This window comes from Palaemon carinicauda, chromosome 20 (assembly GCF_036898095.1).
Source record: "Palaemon carinicauda isolate YSFRI2023 chromosome 20, ASM3689809v2, whole genome shotgun sequence".
Lineage (NCBI taxonomy): Eukaryota > Metazoa > Arthropoda > Malacostraca > Decapoda > Palaemonidae > Palaemon > Palaemon carinicauda.
Genome location: NC_090744.1, coordinates 99,473,681 through 99,499,040, shown reverse-complemented (window position 1 = coordinate 99,499,040; position 25,360 = coordinate 99,473,681). Strand labels below are relative to the sequence as shown.

Sequence of the window (25,360 nt, the reverse complement as noted above, 5' to 3'; positions counted from 1 at the left end):
GATATGAAAGAATAAACTATTTAAGAAAATAAATAAAAGGAGGCCAGCCACATGTACCGAAACGAGATGCCAAAAATAAACAGGATTATGACATTGCTTGCAAGGTTTCATCTTCGCACAAAGTATTTAATGACTCATGCTAATTTTCCTGTAATGTTTCTCAACTATTATCAAGTGGTTTTCCTTCTGTCAAGGATGGTAATATTGATTTACAGTAGATAATCATCGAAACATTTGACGCAACGCATTTTTTAAAGTAGAAGAGTAATGCCAAATGAGGACTTTTCAAAATATTAGTGAGTTTATTGGGGATGAGGTTGCGAGCCCTCCGGTGACATAATTCCCAGCTAAACGATCTATCAGACTTCATCATGGTCCGAAGATCACGGACCTTGCAAAATTGAGCCGAGAGCTGCAAAATTTTGTATGAGTGCATCTTCCAACCATTATATTTCTCTACGAAAGTATTCACCATCAACTTAGTTCATGGAATGAGTTCAAGCGTACTAGTATGCAACCCTCGACTCAATGGCATAAGTTTTTCCCCAGACAACTTTCATTACCACACAACGCTGTTTGCATATACTTTTCGTTCGCTTTAACAAGTAAATGAAGAAAATGCATTTTCTTACCAGTATTGTGAGAGTAAGTTATAATTTACTATGCACAAAGCAGTTTTTCCATAGAAATTCAGCCCTCATTTTAAATTTATCTCATTAAAGACAATACGTTTTTGCACTGCATTTTCTCTACTTATACATGTGCAACCTGCTTTGTGAAGGCTGGTTGATGGGTTAGATCAATCTGGCCATACCCCAGACGGTAAAGTGTTCAAGGGAACTTGAAGCCTGGTGTGGATCTCTGGTTAACATCCACACCGTGAAAGCTAGTTAACTTGTAAGGTTGGTGAGAGTTTTTCATATTTCACATGTTGCAAATAGATAAATAATTGGTTATACTAACAACAACAACAATAATAATAATGATAATAATAATAATAATAATGGTAATAATAATAATAATAATAATAATAATAATAATAATAATAATAATAATAATAATAATACACTGGACTCGCCAATCTATCTCTTGCCATTTTGTTTAGAGCCATCATTTTCACCGGACACAGTTTCTAATCACTATTCAAAATACAGTCGCATAATCGTTTGCTTGTTATAATTTAATAGAGTTGGAATTAGTTTATATTAGATTTTACATCTATTTGCATGATGTTTACCTATATGTTGTTTTTTTAACCAACCGTTAGTGCAAGTGCCGTTACTTCAATTTAAAACAGTGCATAACTTTCAAAGACTTTAGTTTTCCATTTATATGAGGTTAAGTTGGATATAGGTTATATTATCTTCGTCCAATTGAAATTTTCTCATATGTCAGAAATACTCGTTGAACGCATTTCCTTTCTTCGAATTAGGCATCTTCAAAATTACATTTTTAGAGAGAGTTTTTAGAGAGCAGCTTTCACCTCCCGTCCCGTTTCATTTTGATTCCTTTCTATGCTACCTTTTGTTTGACTTCCTATCACCAAAATTGTTTTTTTATCTAATGAATATATTATTTAATGTTATATAATTATATAATGCACTTAAATGTGCATTTGTTATACTTTATTTCTTGAGACGGTGTAGGTCAAAACAATTACTTGCCAAAGAGCAAGAAGATACACCAACATTGAAAATGTATCGACAGCCATTTCTCATGTGTGATATTCAACATGAATTTTAATGCACATCAATATTTATCAAAGCTAGAAACTTTATGCATAAATTCCATTTCATTTTACGAACATTTAACTTAAGAATTTTAACTTAATCATGACTAGCCACACGCTTCGCCGATCTCACTTGTTTACGGTGGAAGTGGATCATGCAACGGCTGTATCTTTATGGTGAACTACGGTTTTTAGGAGTCATCAGTCAATGATTTTCTCTAGACAGTTAAACACGTTTCCGCGTTATTTACAATGATCGCAATACCCATTTTTCGTCGAAGAAGACAATAAACGAAGTAGAAAGTGTCTTTCAAACATTGTGAAGTGAGAACGAGAGGAGAAACTCCGGATTTTTTCTTCGAATCTGTAGACAGTTTTGTCGCTGTGCGGCCGCCATATTTGTGTTTAAAGTGACCAAGTACAAAGAGGTTTTTCGGGTTTACATCGCTGTTCATCGTCGGAGGATTCTTTCGCTGGTGAGTGACGCCGACGGGAAACCGTCGAAGGATCATTCGAAAGGTGATATTGGACTTGAAATGGCACCTTAGTGCCGTGAATGACGTTGACCGCTCGGTACATTAAAAGCCGATTTTAATTTCTTTTAACTATTAACAATAAAAGTAATGGCTGCTCACGGTCTGCGAAAATGCTTTCCTGACACTTTATTAATTAGTATAACCGGGAAAAAGACGATTTTCCATATATTCGTCCTTTTCCGGCATACTTTCTTGACCGTTACGGTCAGCTGATGTTTGACAGTTTGTCTGTATTGCTGACGGCAGCTTTTCTTGTTGGAACTTTTTCCATATATATATTTCAAACATTTCGTGCAATTTATTTATATTTTCATTAGTATTTTGTGGGCGTGCCCGGTCTCTATTTAGGCATATTAACGAATTTTGGTAATTAGGCCTCTTGGTTACAGTACCGGAAGTGCATTGCGAACCACAGTCAAAGATTTTTTGGTTCAAGTTATATTAAAAACTTCATAATATTGAAGGAAATGTATTAGTAGGCCTAAAATTTTTATCCAAGTTTTAAAATTTTGAACTTTTATTGGAGGTAATAGGCTTGAACTAGCCTCGAGCAAAGTTGAGTAGTTAATAGGCTTTGTTAGGGAGCCTTTGTACATCAGCGGCCAGTTCCTCACACGTTGATTAAAAAGAGACATTAACTAGCCTTAACCTTTTCCCCCTAACTTAACTTACAAGCAGTGTCCTTACTTAGTTAATTGGGGGGGGGGCCTCACGCTCCCCTACAACCCCCCTTACACTACTGTATTTTAAGTTACTCCTAATAATACATACAGGTGGCCGCTATCATACATACACCCCCTTTAGTCTATAGGAAGTAACCGCAATTTTACCATTGCCTCTTTGTTATTGACTATGCTTTCCAACTTGCGCTAGGCTGTAGCCTTAAGGTCATACACGAGCAAAGCGTACAAAATGTAGTGGCATTTCCGTGCAGTGCATTTGGCATCGTATTAAGCCTCTCCTGTCAAAGGCTCTTGGTAATACTATTGTTGTTACACATTCTCATTGCCACTGTTTGTAGGTACTTTACTGTACGATTGAGTGCGGGTACTGGGGCCTAGGGAATTTTTAGGCCCCATAAATTGATCAAGGACACTTAAAGTTGGGATATGGTTATGTAGGTTTTGATCTTAACTTCTGGTGAAGATTTGATATACAGTATGTTTAAATCCTATTACTGTGTGAAGCCTTGTGTACCAAACTGTTGGTATATGCATATCTTATCGCTCTAGTTTTTTTCAAGAAACTTTTCCCATGAACACGTATTACAAAATGTTGGTAGTTTTCTTTGTAACATAAGCTTTGGTTAAAGGTTGTGATCCCCTATAGAGATTTTGTGATTGTGATTTAGGTAAAGTTAGAGGGCGGTAATCATTTGTTAGTGAATATAAACTATAACACATCAGTAATATTGTATTTATCAGATATACAGGAATTTATCAGATTTACTCTTGTCATGTATAGATTAAAGTTTGTAATGACAATCATTCACGTATTTGGTGTTCCATTTCCAGATGACAAAATGAAAGGTATAACTCGTTAAGTTTTGTTTTGATGGTCGTATATTTTATGGTATTCAAAATTTACATCAAAATCATTTAATTCAAATTTAATAATTGTTCCCACCCTAAAACATTTTCTCCTTTAGTGTAGATATTTTGGTACAATCTGGAACATCTGGTTAACTGTAGAGTTTTTGAAAGTCATGGCTATTAGTGTCCCTCCCTTTGTGACTTGTGTAGTGGAGAGAAAAAAAAAATCTTAAGACTTCAGGACCTTCAGAGGGATTTCCTACAAGTGATGCTTATGAAACTAGTGGGTTCTCATCACACTACTCTATCTGGACCCTTTAACCACTATGGCACACTATGGAGAGTTCCAGGGGGAGGAGTTTGAGGATTCTGACTATTGCTTGGTCTGTACAGAATGTATCTCCCAGTGAGGGAGCTACCCCAGCTCTGCCCATACTCATTCCAGAAACAGTGCAAACTGACTACTTTAACCTTATTAGTTGGTGGTCGGATCAAATATCCAGATAAACCTTGTCAGTGTTTTGAACAATAACTTGGTTGACCCACTGCCTGTTTACCCTATGGGACGTGTGATAGCCTAATGCTTTATTTTCTTTTCAAAGTGTAAAGTATCCTGATGGAGAAGCTTCTATAGCTTATTCCATTGTAGGAACACATTGCTTCCTAGTGTAAATGAACTTGATGGAAGCTTAATCCTCTGTGGGAACATTGCTTTCTAGTGTGAATGATCCTAATGGAGAAGCTTCTATAGCTTTCCTCTGTGGGAACACATAGCTTCCCAGTGTAAAAGATCCTGATGAAGATTCTGTAGCTTAATCCTCTGTGGGAACACTTTGCTTCCTTGTATAAAGGATCCTTAAGGAGAGGCTTCTAAAACTTATTCCTCTGTGGGAACTCTCTGTTTCCCAGTATAAAGGATCCTGATGGAGAAGATTCTATAGCTTATTCCTCTGTGGAAACACTTTGCCTCCTAGTGTAAAGTATCCTAATGGAGAAGCTTATATAAATTTAGCTTTTTCCTCTGTGGGAACACATTGCTCCCTAGTGTATAGGATCCTGATGGAGAAACTTCTATATCTTATTCCTCTGTGGGAACTCATTGCTTCCTAGTAATGTGATATCTGGTATTCCATAGGGTAGTGTTCTTGGCCCATTACTTTTCATACTATATAAATGTGGTTTGGGATAGAAAACAAGCTTGTTGCATATGCAGATGATGCTAGGCTACTCTCTTTGCATCAATTCCATCCCCTTAATGTAGATCTGGCCTTGCTGAATCCCTTATTTGAGATTTAGCTAAAATTAGTCATGGTGCAAATTATGGGGTATGAAGTTGAATCCTAACAAAACTCAGTATGATTGTAAGTACGTCAAGGACAGTGGCTCCTCAACATCCAGATCTCAGAATTGATAATGTTTCTTTAACTTTGTATGACTTTCAAATTTTAGGTGTGATTCTCGACAGCAAATTTACTTATGAGAAACACATTAGGTCTGTTTTCTTCCATTACACAAAAAATTGGCTTATTGAGAAAATCTTTGAAGATTTTTGGTGATCAATCTATTCTGGAGAAGTGTTTTAATTCTTTCATTCTACCTTATTTTGAGTATTGTTCTGTCTGGTCTTCAGCTGCTGATTCTTATCTTAATTTGATGGACAGAAACTTAGTCTATTAAATTTCTTATTTCTGATCTAGATATTAATCTTTGGCACAGTCGTTCAATTAGTTCATTATGCATGTTGTATAAGATTTTTCAAAACTCTGACCACCCTTTACATTCAGATCTCCCTGGACCATTCCATTCTGTTCGTAATACTAGGCAGGCAGTTAATTCTAATAGCCAGGCCTTCTCCAGCATGAGGCACAATACTACACAGTATTCTAGAAGTTTTATTCCAGCTGTGACCAAGTTGTGGAACGACCTTCCTACTGTAATCGGGTAGTTGAATCGGTAGAACTTCAAAAGTTCAAAGTTACAGCAAATGTTCTTATGTTGAGCAGGCTGACATAAGTCTTTTTATAGTTTGAATATGACATATCCGTTTTGACTTTGTTACCATTTTTAGAATGATTTATTGTTAATTTCTCATTCATTTCCCTATTTCTTTTCCTCACTGGGCTATTTTCCCTATTGGATCCCTTGGGCTAATAGCATCTTGCTTTTCCAACTAGTGTTGTAGCTTGGCTAGTAACAATAATAATAAGAGTAAAAGGATCTTTATGGGGAAGCTTCCTTGGGTAAAGGATCCTGATGAAGCTTCAATAGCTTCTTGTCTTGGTTGATTCATTTGACCTCTTCTCTGTATGCAGACTGATTGACAAGGAGAAGAATGCTGCTGCTACTGCTGCTCCTCCTCAGATACTTACACCTTAATAAGATATAGTAATTACGAAGAAAGATCCACCTCGAGGAATCCTGTCGACGGAGTAGCTAGTTCCTGGGCTCCCCCAGAGATGGCTCCAGTAGTTCCTGAAGCATTGCTAGTTGCCAATCAGTGGTCCCCTAATCTTCTTGATTTTGTTGCCACAGGATTATTGGATTATTGTACTTATTGTACTATCTCCTTGTTAGCTGCATGACAAAATTAATTGTGGGAACTTCTCTCTTTCATGGTATCGGCTTTCAACCTACTTAAGTGGTGTGGGGTGCATACCAGAGTATCCAACCCATATCAGGAATATCCCAAAAAATTACTGTATTGTTTTTCAACGTATTGCAACTTTTACAGTATTGCAGTTGGCAAGTTTTCAAATAGTTTGGTAAAACACTAGTTAGCAATGCACGATAACACTTCTGTCAAGTTGGCAGCAGATGCATTATTGGAAAGTCAACAATATGGTAGCTATTGCAAGGTTCTAGACAACAGGACTGTTCCAGCAGATACCTTCGTTCGACTGGAACACTATGTAAGCGTTGAATGTTATCCCTACATCTTTGCGTACCAGAAAGGCTGCTGTCTAATGGGATTTACCATCTTGATAATCTGCTCCAGTCCCACATTGTTGTTAGCATTTGAAAGCTTCTTCCAACACACTGGGAATTCTGCCAAATTTCCCATTACTCTACACTGAATACAGTACTTTACTGACCTCTGAGGCAATAGTCTGTCATTAGGAGAGGAAAGACATTGATTAATTGCCATTTCAAAGCAGCCATAGTTTTACAGCTGGACGTACTAATCGTTATTTGTCAATTTGGAAATCTACTATGGAACTCCTTACTCTAACAGATGAAATGAATATCTTTCATCCCCTGCCTACCACAGAACTTTTATCCAGATGAGTAACTTAACAGATTTAAATGACAGGGACCTTGACTGAAGTCTCTCGAGCGCTATTTTTTGTTTTTTCTGTAGACTGCTCCCATTTTACCAGCAGTCTCCAAAAATATTCATGGTTTCAACACTGCGCTAACAGTCATGTATGGTGTGAACAGGGAAAACAGCCTAGTGAGGAAAGGGAATAAGGAATCTGGTAGCATACTGTTCTGTGCTTAAGTGTACTCTCAAGCAAGAGAACTCTTAACTCGAGACTGAAAGACCATGTTACAGAATCTATAGTTCTACACAAGTGTAGAGAAACATTTCTTGATTTTGAAGTATCCTTCTAGAAGAATAGGCCATACAATTTGTGTATGTGTAGGCAAAGGAAAAATTAACCGAAACTATAGAGGGAGTCTATGTAGTACCATCTGGCCAGTCAAGGGAGAATTGCTTCTGGATTGAGTTGGACTTCCTTCCTTTTGCCATTACCTGTTGATAATTGTACAGTATATTGGTGATAGTTTAGTCTCCGTAGTCTTCCCTTTGGATGATCATAAAAAAAGGCAGTGCAACCGTTCCTGCACGAACGACCTTCCAGATCAACAGTAGCAGGGTTTAGACTTCTTCCGTCGACCGAGAGGCTTTTCCTTCCTATAGTCATTCGCTGCAGTTCTGAAGCAATCTTAGCAACCCAGAGTTCCCCTTGCCTTCCTGTTTTAGTAGCATAGGAGTATGGTGGCAATTTACCCTCGCCTCAGAGGATTCTGATGTTGAGACTTCTCCAAGAAGGGATGGGGAGCTCACCCCGAGTAATCAATTCGCCTCTGGGACCTGATCTATGGAAGAAATGCACTTGGTTTTAACCTGCTGGACTCCCATGTGGCATAGTTAACATAAGCTATTCAATTGAGTTAGGTGTAGTACTCTGTACCGTCAAGGAACTAAAGGGTGTCTTGAGACTTATGTTAACAAAGTAGCCTGTTTCACACGACAAGTTAGCAAGCAGGTGCACTTATGAAGCACTAGATATACTGTTGAACATTTAGTGATGTTCATCATGGCAGGACTCCTGACTAGGACAGTGGTAACTTGTCTGCTTAGCAATTGCATGGCAGTAGATCGATCCCAGCCCAGAACAGTGAGTGTAAGCTGTTTACTTGGGAGGCCGCTACTGTGATTGGGTACCACAGTGCGGGGTTGGGTTTTCCTGGCTGCTGTTCTGGTGAAGCTGGAATTGAAATAAAATGACCTTCCCTTTATTAGGAAAAGTATTTTGTTGTAGTTCCCAGACAGTCTGCAGTTTCATTTACAATTAATTCCTGGGGATTTGATCACTTGATGTGAGACCTTGTTTATCTATCCTGGCTCCCAGGAAGATGGAGTCTGTAGCACATTTCCTGAAGACGGGAGTTTGGAAACTTTTTGCTGCCCATACCCACAGGTCCCTTGATACCTTTGTCTACCAACTGGTTGTAGTTGCTCAACAGATCATGCAGCGAACCTTCCTTCTTCATAGGAGAAATAAAAATTTCGTCTGGGATAGTTTTCTCGACTGAAGTCTAGTATGAGAGGTAAAATCTATTGGCCAATTTTACCTCTTCCCATTCCTTCTACGGGTACAGCAGCCACTCCTTTACGTTTGTATCAAGATAGTTCTTTTCCAAGTAGTGATGACATACAGTAGAAATGACGGGGCCCATAGCAAGCAAGTGTCGGCATTAGAGGTGCTGTGTAGAGTTCCAATTGAGCCTGACTAAGGTCTCCCTTATATGCACATTATTCTTGCTTTGCACATTCAATCACTACCCTTAGAGCAGGGAAACCATATTTCTTTGCTATTTGTTATTGTATTCCCTGTTACAGTATAGCCTTTCACAGGAAAATCCTTGGAGACCCCATCACAGTAACCACAAAATTATTAAAATGATCCAAGTTCAAAATTAGATATTTTTGTACTGTAGGTAAAAAATTTTCAAATGGTTTTCAAATAAAGCTGGTAATTCTATACAAAAGCTTCGCCAGCAAGTTATCAAATTCAAGTACATTCACTAAAAGAGGGAAGTCTAAGGTTTCGTTTGATGTATAAATCTAAGCAGCGCAACATCTGTAAATGGTTTTAAAATCAAAATTAATTTTGACCCACTTGAAAAAGAACTGAAGTCCCTCGACTTTGTAACTTTCAAATTCCTCCTCAAACTGAGCTCTCGTTTGTTCATTTGTATTTTAAAAACATATTGTCGTTATTACGTAATAGACTGTATTCTACGCAGGAATACTTTAAAAACATAATGTCGTTATTATGTAATTGTATTCTACGCAGGAAGACTTTATAACAACATAATGTCGTCATTACGTAATAGACCTTATTCTATGCAGGAAGATGCCACCCTAAGGTCATAGTTTTTAACCAAAAATTATCCACATTTTATTTGGGACTAGTATTTTAACAAAACTAGAATCACGTGACTTGAATACCCAGTCAGGTAACTAGTTTTACTAGGAAACTGAACACTTTTCACACAATTTCCACCGCAAATTTTTATGTTTTGAAAGCCATGGAGGCGTGTGAACCTCAAACTAATGGTGCGGTTTCTCATTTACTATCTACTGTGACAACAATTTCTGTGGATTTTCTTCAAAGTTCTTCTCCAAATTGTTATTTAGATTATAGAGATTTTGTTTTGCATTATTGTGGCAACATTGAAAAAATAATAGTACAGTACTACAGTACTGCCAAGATTAAAAGTTAGTGACACTATTTGCCCCACCTGTAGTTCCAAGTGCCGACTTAATATTAACAAAAAAGCATTTCGGTGTGACAGAAGGCATGTTGTATTGAACAAGTAGAAAAAAAGGTATAGTTTTTATGTATCCATTTTTAAGGGAACTTTGTTTGAATAGTCTAATTTAGGTAGAATCTAATTTACTTGTATATAATTATATTGGTGATAAATTGTTATAAATTTGTTGAAAATTAATTAAGTTCTCGCAAAACTATAAATGATTTGTTCTCATTCATTCATGAGGTTATTGTGCATCGGGTATAGAATCGGAAAGGTGCAGCTCTCCTTTACCCCCTAACTTAAGTACACAAAGGGTTTTAGGCTGTCTTATATATAATATGGCTGTGTAAGGGTGGGTGTTTGCAGCCCCCCCCCCCCTCTAGGTTAGTTTAGTTTAGGTTAGCTGATGGCCTTGTACAGCATATTGCTAATTCTACATGTGCCATTATTCGTATGTTAAAGCAGATTCTTTCATTCATTCCTCACCCAAAAACCCCAATTTCCCACTGGCGGTGCCACAAGATTAGAAAAATACTGTTCTTTCTCAAAAAAAAAAAAAAAATAGCTAAAGATTTAATTAATTAATCAGAAAAAAATATCAATTATTAGTGGCAGAGCTATTGTATAGAATTACCATTAAATGAATTAACCCATAAATTATAAGGTTTTAATGGGGCCTGAGTCCCTACTTGAGACCGTTTTAAGTGTATCCCAGACAAGGTGGAGGAAGGACAAATGTATGCAGACCAATTTATCTTGAATGACCATACATTTAGACATAACCTCCACACTGATGGAAGTTCTTCCTAGAGTGTCTTCTAATTCATGGCTAGTGTTCATACCCTCCACAAAGCTTGAATATTTGGAGCTTCTGATTGAAATCTTGGGCAAGGTGAATGCTCAGATCTTCGGCTGAAAGTTCACTACAATATAGTGGCTGCAAGATGTCATGAATTTGAAGGTCTACAGTAACTTTTTTTTTAAAGTTATGCTTGAAAACTGACACCCTCACTCACTTAACAGTCTAACTAAGTTGACTATATAACTTGTTTTTTTAAAGTTATGCTTGAAAACTGACACCCTCACTCGCTTATCAGTCTAACTAGGTTGACTATATAACTGTTGTTTCTACTTTACCTAAAATATTTTATATGAGTAGGGTTTATACAGTAACTTCCCAATTTACAAAGGATAGCACTTGAATGATTTTGTAGTATGGAATTTTGCATAATTTGAATTTGCCCAGTAATTACTGTACTATTATTATTATTGTTATTATTACTAGCCAAGCTTCAACCCTAGTTGGAAAAGCAAGATGCTATAAGCCCAAGGGCTCCAACAGGGAAACGAAATAAATAAGAACAAATTAACAATAAATCATTCTAAAAAACAGTAATGTCCAAATAGATATGTCATATCAACTATTCACGTCAAAAACGGATATGTCATATATAAACTATATTAAGACTTGTCAGCCTGGTCAACATAAAAACATTTGCTCTAACTTTGAACTTTTGAAGTTCTACTGATTCAACTACCTGATTAGGAAGATCGTTCTACCAACTTGGTAACAGCTGGAATAAAACTTCTAGAATACTGTGTAGTATTGAGCCTCATGATGGAGAAGGCCTGGCTATTAGAATTAACTGCCTGCCTAGTATTACGAATAGGATAGAATTGTCCAGGGTGATCTGAATGTAAAGGATGGTCAAAGTTATGAAAAATCTTATGCAACATGCATAATGAACTAATTGAACGACAGTGCCAAAGATTAATATCTAGATCAGGAATAAGAAATTTAATAGACCGTAAGTTTCTGTCCTACAAATTGATGAGAATCGGCATCTGAAGACCAGACAGAACAATACTCAAAACAAGAATGAGAGAATTCACACTCATTCAGAATAGATTGATCACTGAAAATCTTAAAAGATAAGATAGTTTTCTTAGTACATTATTAATGTAAAGTTCTTATTTGCTTGGTCAATGATTGCAAATTTTCTAAAATTTTCTATTTTTTTTTCCAGGGTTACACCAGTGTCGTGCTAAAAGATATTACAAGATTGAAAACATGGCGGATAAGGTCACAATACCAAACCACACTTCTCCTGTTAAATCTATGTTAAACAACCAAGTAGTGAAGTAAGTAGAATATTGTGAAACTTGAAAATTTGTATGGCTTATAGCTATTTCATGTGCAGTTATATTTAAAATGTAAATTTTGTTGTGGTTTCTTAAGCATTTGGAGAAAGAGTAGGATGTAGACTGATTCTGTTGGCAGCTGATAAAAATATTCACCTGAATATTAATTTTTAGCAGTATGAAGTAATACAGTAATCATGTGCAGTTTTGTATTTTTTTGATAATGCTAGTTCTCTAATAATATTTTACTTAAGTGTTACAAATTTTTTGTAAGAAAGTGGCAATAACAAAACTTCTTCATAATGTGGCTACAGCTCAATTGCACCTTTGATTTCAGAACGGTAGATGACAAATCTTGGAAAGCACAGATTCCAGTCCCTCCAAGAGATAGAAGGAAACGAACGTCTGATGTAACAGACACAAAAGGCAATGAGTTTGAAGACTTCTGTTTGAAACGGGACCTGCTTATGGGTATATTTGAGAAGGGATGGGAACGGCCATCGCCTATCCAGGAGGCATCCATACCTGTAGCATTAAGTGGGAGAGATATCCTAGCCCGTGCCAAGAATGGTACTGGCAAGACTGGGGCATACTCTATTCCTCTCCTAGAACAGGTACTATAATGTCATTTTTAAGTGAATTGGGGACCTAGATCATGCTGGAAACTTTAGTTATGGTAATTTGTGTAATATTACTTGGGAAATTTGATAGGTTTTAGGATTGATTTTCACCAGCAAGGCTATGATGCCTAATATTCAAAAGTGGTATTCAGTCTACATGTAATCAGTTGTGCTTACTATTGAATAGGTCTGTGGTATTGGATATCATTTAATGAGTTTACTTTACAATCGGTTTGTTTGTCATAGCAGTTTTGTTTTATTTTTCAGATCGACCCTTCTCAAAACCACATTCAGGCAATGGTTATTGTGCCTACAAGAGAATTGGCACTGCAGACTAGTCATATTTGTAACGAGTTAGCAAAGCATCTAGGTGTTAAGGTCATGGTTACGACGGGAGGCACCAATTTAAAGGTGAGGCCAAAGTTCTCTACAATGTGAAGAAACTGTTTCGTTTTGCAACTTGAATCCCTTAAATCCCATTACAGTATTTCATACAATTGTGACTATCTTGGCAATAAATGTAGGTCGCCAAGAGTTAGAAATTACAGGAATTTACTAAATTCAGTAAACTGGTGTCTGGTGTAGTTATAGAAAAATTGTTTATTTTTTGTATAAAGTAAAGTTGGGAAGGTGGCACTGTCTTTTTGAAACCAATCATTGGTTTATTTTAAAGTAAATTATATTGGAAAGTAATTTTTTTTAACTGATTGACTAGGCTTTGTTGGGCAATCTTTTTGATCCCAGAATTTACTCTGGTTTCAAACCTCAAACCAGTCATGGGAGCAAATTTATTGGATTATTTTGTGAAAATTTGTAATTTTTATTCAAGTATTTTTCATTTTTGTAAGTTGATTGGCTAAGTAACTTGAGAATTCAACGTTCAAGATATGTCAAATGTTTCACACATCCTATGAAAATTAGTGAAACTTTCCCTAACCAGTACTGCAAGTAGTGTGATGTATAGGTAAATCATCAGCATGGAAAACTGTATGTTAAAATATAAAACTAAGTATAACTACCTAACCCCATAAAAGAAGAATTATAGAGCATTTAGTTTAACAACCACATTATTCAGGATTTATGATGTAGATGGGATGTCAGAATTGTCATACTGTTGTTATTGTTGTTACTAGCTGACCTACAACCCTAGTTGGAAAAGGAGGAATCTATAAGCCCAAGGGTTCCCACAGATTGTTGCTTTACCATCTTGTCTGTAAAGGAAATCTGTTATTTATAGATAGATTTTAGTTAAGGTGAATTTTGTATACCTCTAGATTATTAGCTACTTTCAGTTCATTGAATTCCTAGAAATTAATAATTATAATTATATATTCAAATTTATAAATATTTATGTACTGAACTTTTATCCATCTTTGATTTCAGGATGATATCATGAGAATCTATGAAACTGTTCACGCTGTAATTGCCACTCCTGGAAGGATTTTGGATTTAATGGAGAAGAAGGTGGCCACTGTTGATAAATGTAGAATGTTGGTTTTAGATGAGGTAAGTTGAGCATTACTATATTTACAAGTCTGACTGTCATAAATTGCAGATACTGTACAATACTGTACAAGAATATATGAGAAACAAATGGTTATAAAAGTTTGTATATTTTTTTTTCCAGGCTGATAAATTGCTATCTCAAGATTTCAAAGGAATGCTAGACAGAGTGATCTCATATCTGCCATCAGAAAGACAAATTTTATTGTATTCGGCTACTTTCCCTCTTACTGTGGAGCAGTTCATGAAGAAACATTTAAGGTATGTTTTAATGGCTACCGAAATCTGGGGATTGTTTTGTTTTTGCATACATTAGAGATTGTGGTATCTGGTAATGATTGTGCAGATGAAAAATGATTGCATGTATGTCTTAAGTGGCTAATTTCCTTAAACTTCCAACTTATTGTTTCATTTCCTAAAAATTAATTTTTTCAGCAGATCTCCTTATGAAATAAATTTGATGGACGAGTTAACATTGAAAGGAGTAACACAGTACTATGCCTTTGTACAGGAACGTCAAAAGGTCCATTGTTTAAATACTTTGTTTTCAAAGGTTAGTAGGTTGAGTTTTCTGTTTTTTATATAATTTTAAACTACAACACAGAATGATGTTAAACAGAGTTAAGGAAAGTAACCCTTTTACCCCCAAGCTATTTGGAACTTTCCAACCCTTAACCCCCAGGGTTTTTTTTTCTTTTTCAAGCACATTTTGTAATATATATTTTTTAAATTGCTCTAACAGCCTAGTTTTTGTCATAGAGAGGTCAGGTTGGTCTCATTCTTTTGGGAAATGCCTGAAGTTTCTCAAAGTTATAAAAAATATGCAAAATAAATGTAATTAACATTTTTTGCAAGAACGAACCGGTATGTCCAAGGGGGTAAAGGGATGAGTTTTGTGAAACTTACCAATACGTCCATTAGGGATAGAAGGGGTAAACACTCTTTTTAGCCTGGGATGAAATGTAGAATTTGAAATGTTCAAGCAAAGAAGAATAGTGTAACTATTAAGGACAAGATATGCAATATGATAGTTAAGTGTATTGAGGCTTTTCAACTCCTTTTAATAAGTAGTAGACATTTTGGAAGCTGTCTTGAGCTCTGTTAATGAGAATGCGACTTACTGGTGATTGTAAAGCTTTCCCTGCACACATCTCACAAAAAAGTGGCTTAGATAGAAGGGGAAACATAAGAAATAATTCCTAATTAATCACAAGGGAACCTTTTAATTCTTTATGTACCATAGGCCTTTTTTTGGGGGGGGGGAGTTACATCATCCCCCTTTTTTCCCACAAAAATGAACTACTGGTAAATATAATTATTGTATTGTAAAACAAGTGGGTAGAATAATTTGTAACCGAAAACTCTCAACAGTAGAGGGAGTAATGTAATGCTTTGGTAACTGTTTTGGACCCCTTAGGTCTGAAGTAAAGATTGAACCTTTATTAAGAAAGATTAAGTGGAAGCTTAATTGAAAAAATAAAATTATAAGGGCTTATCCCATACACTGCTTGAAAGTAAGTTTAATGGGGGGTGCTAAAAAAATAAAATTGTAAACGGCTAGATCGTACGTATCCGCAAAAGCTTTGGATAATATTCGAAACTTGAATGCAAGACTTGAAGAACTATTCCTGTGTAAAGTTGCTTAGTGTTCAAGCCAAAGCAGTGATCTGAATTGAATATAAATATTTCTTCATTCTACAAATTAATGTGATTTAAGGGAAGGGCTAGCTTAATACGGGAAAAATAATGTTAAGTCACAGCTAGTGTAGGAGTTAAATGAAAAGAAATTAATCAGTTACAGGTAAAGCTGCTAACTTTACAGCTGTTATTAAACCGTGATTGTAGTTTTTGTTTTGGGCAAGAGTGAAATTGTAAGGAAATCCTGTTCTGGTATTGATGGAATTAGTGTAAAGTAATCAAATCATAGAAACCCAATCAGAAGTGGTCTTAGAATTTGGTATTTACTGTATTATTCACTTATTACTACTGTAGTTCCTATATGTAGAAGAATTAAATTTTTTCTAATTGAAGAATAACATTTCTTTAAAGCTAAATTTTCATTACACAAAGTGCTTTCAACAAAGATATAGGCCTTTTTGGTAAAGCTTAGAATGTTATTTTTCCTGTTTTGGCTTATCAGAAGTTTCAATGCTGACTGTTACTAAATGATAATTGCAAACTAAATACGTAAATTAATCCAGTACAAGTTTACTTTGAGATAAAATCCTTAAATTATCTAAAGGTTATTAAGCATGAAAGCCAATCTAATATTTAAACTACTGTACTGTAATGACCTTGGTGCATTTTGTATAGTCTGAAGAATTGTTATAAGTTGTAATGAATAAATTTTATGTAATTGCATGTATTTGGGCAGTGATATTTGTACTATGATTATTGCTCATTCTTGTATTTTTGAAACAGTTACAGATAAACCAAAGTATAATCTTCTGCAATTCAACGCAGCGGGTGGAATTATTAGCCAAGAAGATCACAGAATTGGGATACTCATGTTATTATATTCATGCTAAAATGGCACAGGCACATCGGAACCGCGTCTTCCACGACTTCCGTGCAGGACTCTGCAGGAATTTGGTTTGTTCAGGTTAGTGTAAAGATTCAGACTTCAATGCTAATTTATCCTCTTACTGTGGAGAAAGGAAGATTTGTTTAGAAAGTATTGGAACGTTTAGTAAATTCAAAGGGGATTTAATATTCCTTAGGGAGTTGTGCCATTGGTGGTAACTATAATCGATTTCTTTTAGCGAGTCATATTTGCACAGACTCGCAGCGGTGCCCTTTTAGCTCGGAAAAGTTTCCGGATCGCTGATTGGTTGAACATGATGCAGTAATTCTAACCAATCAGTGACCAGGAAACTTTTCCGAGCTAAAAAGGCTCTGTTGCGAATCGGTGCAAATATGACTCGCTTAAAGAAATGGACTATAGTCTTAGGGTTTTACCGCTTTCCAACACAATAAGTGGTTATGGGGAGGCATGTAGAAGTTAAATCCTCTAAATTTTGTGTTAAAATACGGAAGTGGTGTTATATCTAAAGCTTTAAATCATGAGATACTGTAGGATGTAAGACTGATAATTCAACAGTAGAAAATTCTAAAATTATTGCTGTAAGGTTGTGTTAATCAAATATTAATGTATTTTCACCTAGGCCTATATGTGCCAAATCTGTTTTGAACATTTCAAAAGCAGAGAAATGTCTTGGAGATGATAATTTTCTCCAAGTTTCTGAAATTCAGTTCTATTGGTTAGTGATTATAACAAGGATTGTTTTAGTTCTTGCATCATTGTTTTAACCAACTTGTATCTTTCAGATTTGTTTACAAGAGGAATTGATATCCAGGCAGTCAATGTGGTTATTAATTTTGACTTTCCCAAAATGGCTGAAACCTACTTGCACAGGATTGGCAGATCAGGACGGTTTGGGCACCTTGGTATTGCCATTAATTTGATTACCTATGATGATAGATTCGCTTTGCATCGGATTGAACAGGAACTAGGAACAGAAATCAAACCAATACCAAAGGTGAGATATTACTTGTAAACTTCTATCCTTACTAGCATTCAGATATGCATATTGGTATACATTATTTCTTCATTTTTTTTTTTAATTTTTAACCTTGACTGCAGATAATTAGTTTGACAGTATTCAACCAAACTGAACCGAATAAGGCGCTCTGTAGGTTGGCAAGTCTCTTAACAGTGCCGCTGAGTAATGAGGCCTTTTATTGCATGGGAAAATATCGAGGAATAACAAGTCCTCCTCGGTAGTTTTTGTTGAATCTGTGGTAGTCATTAACCACTTAAGAAAAATTATGATAGCCTTTCTGAATGGAAGTTCAGTGTATGTCTAAAAGTTTGGAGGATAAGTTAGTTTTTGAAACTGACAAGATTTAATCTGCAATAAATTTAAAATTGGCTATATAACTAGGCAATTTTAAGAAAAACATTCTGTAAAATGTTTGTAATATCACGTCCCAAATTCCTTTCAAAGTCCTTAAACCTCTAACAGGAGTTTTATTAAATTTTTCTTGTTTAATAGTCTCCATTCAATTAGACAATAATAACCTTAGGTCTGCTTCCACACAGGTTTGAGCTTTGTCAAACCAAAGGTTTTTATTGCAGTTGGTGAACAATTTTAATAATCTACCGAAGTTCACTTGAATGAAAACTAATGTAGTTTGTGTCAATGTTTAGACAAATGGAAAGCTAAACTGAGGAGCATGTGGTGTTTTGATAAATGTTACTTTCTTTTTTCTTTTTGTTCTTTTTTTTTGTGTAAGCACATGTATCTGATAGACTGGTAGAGGAAGAAAGCAATGGTTTTAACATTGAATGCTCAACATTAAAGCAAAGCCCCATGTTATCCAGTCCTCTGAAAGGTGATTGAATTGATTGAAAGTGTGGATGCATTCAAGCAAACTAATACACTGGGCGATGGTTGTGTTAAAACCTTATAAGAATGCTCAAGCTTAATCTATGCAATGTTATTTTTTTTCTAATCTTTAATGTCTTTTAGGTGATTGACCCTGCTTTGTATGTCGCCGAGCATCACCTGGAGGAGGATGACGAAGGAAATATCAGCAAATAACCAATTGAAGGAAGTGTTACACGAAGTTGGAGGTATTGGCCCTGTTAATATTAAACAAGAAAAACTATAATCAGGTAATCATAACGCTTGATAAAACCTTGTGGGCAAATCTTCCAAGTTAAGAGAATCTGTATTTCAGAATGCATATAGAACAAATGAGCAAAAACCGCAAGTACGAAACTAAACTGCTTGCATGGTTGGATGAGACTGCCAAATCTCAGGTGGAATTGTATAAATATTTTAATATTTTATTTTACTTTTTTTTTCTAAACGTGTTTTGTTTAGGCCTGAAGACAGAGATGGTGTAGTTCTCATTGCATTCAAAATATTACAAGACAGTTGTGAGTGTTCCAGAGACGCTGCTAAGGACAGCTTGATAAGTCTCGCCATTGAGTAATTACCGTGTGGCAAGGATGCAAAACTTGACCCTGTTAATGTCATTGTTAAATGTTGTATAGCCATTTAGTAACTTGTTTGGACATCGGCCCGAGTTCGTAAAATATAGTGAAGCTGTTTTACAGCGTTTTTGGGAAGAAACAAATAGTTTGATGGCTTCAGTGCATCAGTGGTCATTTAAGAAGTGTAGGCTTGTTACCAGAAAATCAGCCATTGCAAGTGAAGTGGAAAGATGAAGTTGGTTAAAAAAAAAATCCAAAAAAAGCAGGACAAGACTTACCTGCCTCACGGAATGACTGCAGTGGTTATGGCTTCTCATGTACAGTTAGAACGAGTGCATTGTTAACTTTTTTGGAGTATATCATGGGTCCTTTTTTTTTTTATTTATTTTTCTTTTTAAATTACTTCCTCTTGTTGTGAGGATAGGAAAAAATCTCCAGTAATGTTAGTTTATTTGGGTCAAAGTCCCAAACTGGTGACAATGCACACTTGTAGTTTTGTATATCTATTTTTATACAAGCCAGGGCACCAGATGTCAGTGGAGCATGTAGACTTCAAGAATGAACGGAAGTACCTTGCGTCTGTTAAGAATTTGCCTTTGCAAGTTGGTACTGTATACTAAATACGTTTGGAAGTCTGATTATTTTCTCCTGTAAGATAAATATTTGAAGAGGTGATATAGTATTTGATGTGTATTTTGACTTTTAAGTTTTCAACAAGCAAATGGATGGCATTAAAGAAAAGCTTGTGGTAATGAAAACTTTGAGGAAATCCCTTGAATAAACAATGATGTGGGGACATTGTTGCTGTTGCTACTGTTCTATTATTTTAGATTTTGTTAATTGCTATAGCTACTACTGAGACCACTGACACCTGGTGCCCCATTTTCCTTCTGTGAAGACCAGACTCTACATCGCAGAAAACGCATAAATCAGTGAATTACCTCTGCAAAGTTGTCCGGTGCCAGAGGTATGGACTCTGTTATATAAGGCACCCGAGTCTGCTCTGTAAGACTTTTAAGAAAGTCTTGTGGTGATGGGTTTGATGTTCCTTTTAACAAATTTGGAAAAGTCCAGGCTCGAGGGGGTGCATTGCCTTAATTTTACATGCAAGTCTGCTCTCTTCTTAAAAGACTGATCATTGTGAAATGATGGCATATGTTCCCTTGTTTGACTAAAATTGAAGATACTTCTGTTGAACCATTTGATAAAGTTTAAATTTTTGGTAAACCGACCAGTACCTCATCCAACCATAGTATGTTGATAATGGCTCCATCAAAATTTCTCTTTCTTCTGCTTTATTTTGTTTCATTGGATGTTGGTCCTTTTACGGATAACAAAGTAGTCCGTTTTCCCCTCATAATTTATTAAGAGCAATGGAGCACTAGTCTATACTTCATAATTTTTATGAAGTATAGTACTGCATTATAATGTTGAGGATGTCTGCAATCCCATTCTCAACAGTTGTCATCCTTATAAATCAAACCAGGTAAAAGATAGTCATGGAAACTCATTCCACTAAAATGTTCTCTTACCCTGGAATTTTATTTTAATACTTCTCTTCTGAAATTTGGATTGCAGAAAACTAGCGACCTCACAATTGAAGTAGCCCTATACAGCATTGAGGATCATTAATATTTTGTCAGTTAACATTTAAAGGCTTTAACATGAGGCAAGAAGTAGTAGGGCTAAGATAAAATAATTATTAATGAAGTGATTTATATTGCTGAGGTTTGCTCATTGGTTGTGATGTCTCCAATCTTGGTCCCTTAAAATATCTTGGTTATTGAGACATGCAGCCCTTATAGTAAGATCTGGATCAATTTTGAAATTTGTTGTAAAATTTGAAAGTTACCACTTGAAAATAGAATTTTGAAATTCTCAAGATACACATTATTAATGTTTGTGTAGTTATATTTAAGTCTTTATTCAGAGGCAGCTTTTGAACAATTATAGACCAAACGATAAAATCTGATGGCCTATTTTAGGCATAAGTAAAACTTTGCAATTGCCATGAAAATAGATCTTGGGACCAAGATTGTCAATTACTAGAACGTTATTATAAATGGTCTGTAAAAGTTAATTGAAAATATATATTATAATATTTAGAGAATTTGAGAATAAGATACAAAGCTTACCAAGTGCAATAATACTCTTGAGGTAGCAATAGTGATTAGTGCTAGGTTACATCTGGGGTGCCTCAAAGTACAGTATGTATTACATTTATATTTTAAAAACAGACCTTTTAAATTACCATCTTCCTGTTGAAAGAAATCTCATAGGACCATATACAGATGTTTTGTGCTTACATCTTGTACATATGTATAACTATACCATATGTATAATTGTTCTGATATGTAATATAATTTTTTATGTTCATATTTATGCATGTATGTGTAAGGTATACTTTTTACGTATGTGCAAATGTTATAACATATACACAAGTGTGTATAATAAAAAGCACAGTTAGAGGAAAGCTAGCAGGGTGTGTGGTGTTGTATGGTCCCAGACATGTATGAATATATGGAAGTCGAGCGAGTGCGGGAGATTATTTAGTTTGGGGGGGGGGAGTATGAGTATATATCGTGTAGGAGGCATGCACCTATGTATGTGGATGTGTATGTGTATAGACATGTATTTATACATATTGTACTTGCAGGTCTTTAACAAGTCCGGTTTTAGCACATGCATAGTACATGTTTAAATTATTTTTATTAGCATATGCAGACCTAAATATATGCATGTATGGGTGTTGACATGTTTTACATGCGTGATGATGATGAGTGGGACGATTACTCGAACAGATCCTCGAGTAAGGTATTTTGTACACGCAAGTGTTATATGCAAGAGAGTTGTATATTTGTAACTGACATATGTATGCACTAATATGCAAGTATTGGTATGCAAAGTATGAGTGGAGTATATTTGGCTTATGAATGACCTTGAAACTCTTTGTTGATGTGCATGGATGCAACAGCTGTGGTACCAGCATTTCATCAGTTTCGTTCAAGAAAATCTTTGTGAATTGAGAGTTTGACTTATGATATTTTTAAAAGGATATTTATTTTATCTGATCAGTTGCATTGCCTCTTTTAAAAGTGTCGTATGTTGCCCAGTTAGATAAAAAGGCCTTAATTATGTTTCCACCATCTAGGCTATGAAGACTCGATCCTAAATATGTTGAAGGCACTATGACGTTTTGTTAATTTCTACTTGGTAACTTTTGCTTTATCAGTGACAAAGATTTAGTAAATATGCATTTTAATTTGTCACAAATTTTAGGCAGGTTGTAATGGAATATGCTTTTAAAAACTCTCAAAAGATAACTGGCTACAAGAGGCAAATGAAGACAGTAAGGCAATGAAATAAATAAAAAAAAACTTAAAAAAAGAAATAAATTAAAAACAAAAAATGAGAGTAGTAATAAACCTTTTGAGTTGAAATATTTTTTTTTTTTTTTCCAATTTATGACGTACTGTATATTTGTATGGTTTACAGGAGCAAAATTCCAGTTTGTTGTTTATTATAGATTTTTTCCTCCCAGCAAATTTTTATTTTTTTTCTGAAGTGACTAAATTTACTCTATAAGATATTTGATGTTTAAGGTGCTGAACTTTTAACTCCTTTAATGGTTGTATTTTGCTTTATTAACTTTAAAATTTAAAAATTTTACTATTGGAATTTCAATAAATACTCTCAAAAACTAGGAGTCTTATTTGACCTTTTGTTTGTGTGTATGAAGTAGACTAGCAATTTCCTAAAAGGGGTTTGGCACTAAGGAAATTGAGGAAAATTATCCCTGCAACATTAACCTTGAAATTAGTTGGGTTAAATCTATATGGAGAAAAATGCTGAAATTCTAGTTACAAAGACTGGTGCTGTCTTATATTCCATGAGGGTAGATTATTAACTTTCGTGGATAATACTTTGGCCTAGGAAAATGATGCGGCAGCTCTGTTTAACTTTTTTTTTTTTTTTTTTTTTTTTTTTTTTTTTTTTTTTTTTTTTTTTTTTTTTTTTTAGCTTGGGTCTGTATCTGTATTGTACATACAGCTGCCCTTGTCTGATTTCCCTATGCTTGTTCTGCTACTTTCCTCTTGGTAATGGTAGAAGAGACTTTAGCTGTGGCTAGCAGCTTTTTTAGCAGAGAGACACTTCCAAAATCAAACCATTGTTCTCTAGTTTTGGGTTGTGCCAGAGCCTCTATACCATCGTCTTCAATTGTCTTTGGGGGTAGAGTTCCTTTGCTTTGAGGGTACATTTCACACTTCTCTTCTTTCTCTCCTGCTTAAATTTTTATAGTTTATATATAATAGATTTATTTTAATGTAAACTTCTCTTGTATGTTTCATTTTCTCACTAAGCTATTTTCCCTGTTGGAGCCCTTGGGCTTATAGCACCTGCTTTTCCAACTTGGGTTTGTAGCTTTGCAAGTAGTAGTAATAATATACTTAAACTTTAGTGAAGGCCCATTATTCCAGTCGTTCACAATTTCTATTAATTCTGAGTTTTCCTCAAATCCACCTTTACAACAATGACTTCAATCCATCCCAACATCTTCCTTTATTGATCTATCTATCTCAAAGTGCACCGATCAATCTTTTAACATTCACTAGCTCAAAATAACTCCATATGGATACTGTCCAGCCTTTAATCTTAACCTCACACTGCTACTGAACTACACAGTACACGTCTACAAGTCTTGTTTTCTCGGTTACGTGCTAGATTCAAAATTCAACTCTTACCTTAGGTACAGGTAGTAGATTTTCACTTATCTATCTTAATACCCAAGCCCTTCCTCGTATAATGCACATACAGCAAGCAACACGCACAAAGAATAACCTATCTTATTTCATTAAATTCTGCAAGTTTTCACTCTACATCACATTGTTCAATTGTAACAAAGCTAATTTTACCTTCAAGTTTTTTTTTTTTTTTGCGTCAATGTCAATCTTATTGATATAAAAAAAATTGACAAAATGCAATTGTCACAATTGTGACCCAATGTGTGCCTATAAATACCAATGTTCTCTAATTATATTTGTTCACGAATTGTCCTATAAATACCTCCTCTGCTCCAGTAACAATGGTAACCTATGGAGTGCCTCAACCACAGAGCCCATAGCTTTGTCTAGGTTAGGTTAAGTTTGACAATGCACACCACTGACCCCAGACACCTCTGTCCATGTTGCTACAGTGAGGCTTCTGTTCTTTGTCAGCATAGTTAAAGTTTGCTTGGTTTCAGCATGAAGAGAGACTGTTCGGCATCAAGGACGGAAACGGCTCGAGCAGCAAAGCCTCGCTGCGATACCCGACGACGTCTTCCCCAGAAATCTGACTGGCTTAGTGAGCTAGAGGTTGCATCCAAAGAGCATGAGGTCTTCAAATCACAACTCCTAGACTAGTATTATTAGTCGCAAGATGCTCATGTATCAAAGATTTTAAAGATAACAGATGGGCAAGCAAGAGTCTTCTATGTATGTCCCTCTGTGAAATGATAGGCTTCCTTCCCTTCAGCTTACTTTGGACTATTTTCATGAAGTGAACCTAATTCGTTCCCTTTGGGAATGATGCTTGCCAGAACCAGATAAAGCTACCCTTCCCAATGTCGACTTCTTGCCCACGGACCTGATGACCAGATATGATGCCCTTGTGGACAGCAACTACCCAACGTGAAGAATGTCATTAAAAACTCCCAAACTGACAAAGAGGACAACTATACAACACCGACTAAAGCAAAGAGTGATGTAATACTATCAATACCCACATATGTCTGAGCAGTAATGTAGCCACCCACCTATGCAGCCCCCACACCTGTGCCTTGACCAATATCCTTAACACCCACTGAATGACTGCCTTTGTCAGTTGGACTACTACCACAACAGATTCAGGGATACTCTAAGAAATGTGGTGTCTAAAAAAGGCTACAATGGATCATACTCTCTGGTTACGGCTTATTCTTCCTTCGCCTATGCATATACCAAATAGTCTGGCCTATTCTTTCCATATTCTCCTGTCCTCGTACCCCTGACAACAGAGATTACCAACAATTCTTCACTCACAGGATTAACAATGTACTTGTTCAGGGGCTAATTCCTCTTGGTAAGGGTAGGGAGACTACCCATTGTAAGCAGCTTTGAGGACACTTCAAAATCAAACCATTGTTCTCTAGTCTTGGGTAGTGCCATATCCTCTGTATCATGGTCTTCCACTATCTTGGAGTAGAGTTCTCTTGCTTGAGGGTACACTCG

The 25,360-nt window shown here is 35.7% G+C and overlaps 1 protein-coding gene across 3 annotated transcripts; it reads left to right on the top strand.

Annotated features, from left to right (window-relative positions):
• The first annotated feature begins 1,869 nt into the window (after positions 1–1,869).
• me31B (ATP-dependent RNA helicase me31b) lies at positions 1,870–22,499 on the top strand. 3 transcript variants are annotated; one of them, XM_068344099.1, is made up of 10 exons: positions 1,870–2,205; positions 11,873–11,987; positions 12,325–12,601; positions 12,875–13,018; positions 13,991–14,113; positions 14,235–14,371; positions 14,546–14,663; positions 16,532–16,712; positions 17,438–17,649; positions 18,643–22,499. In XM_068344099.1, exons 2-10 carry the CDS (start codon positions 11,917–11,919, stop codon positions 18,712–18,714), a joined length of 1,335 nt encoding a protein of 444 aa, XP_068200200.1. In that variant the 5' UTR covers positions 1,870–2,205; positions 11,873–11,916; the 3' UTR covers positions 18,715–22,499. The 3 variants fall into 3 exon arrangements, with proteins under 3 accessions (XP_068200200.1, XP_068200202.1, XP_068200201.1); XM_068344101.1 differs by having other exon boundaries at positions 1,871–2,205; positions 14,549–14,663; XM_068344100.1 differs by lacking the exon at positions 1,870–2,205 and adding an exon at positions 2,226–2,248.
• The last annotated feature ends 2,861 nt before the right edge of the window (positions 22,500–25,360 follow it).

Excerpts from the sequence above, each read along its gene's own strand:
- me31B (XM_068344099.1), top strand. The coding sequence starts at position 11,917 with ATGGCGGATAAGGTCACAATACCAAACCACACTTCTCCTGTTAAATCT. Across the intron at positions 13,019-13,990 it reads CGGGAGGCACCAATTTAAAG|GATGATATCATGAGAATCTA; the intron begins GTGAGGCCAAAG and ends CTTTGATTTCAG. Across the intron at positions 17,650-18,642 it reads AAATCAAACCAATACCAAAG|GTGATTGACCCTGCTTTGTA; the intron begins GTGAGATATTAC and ends AATGTCTTTTAG.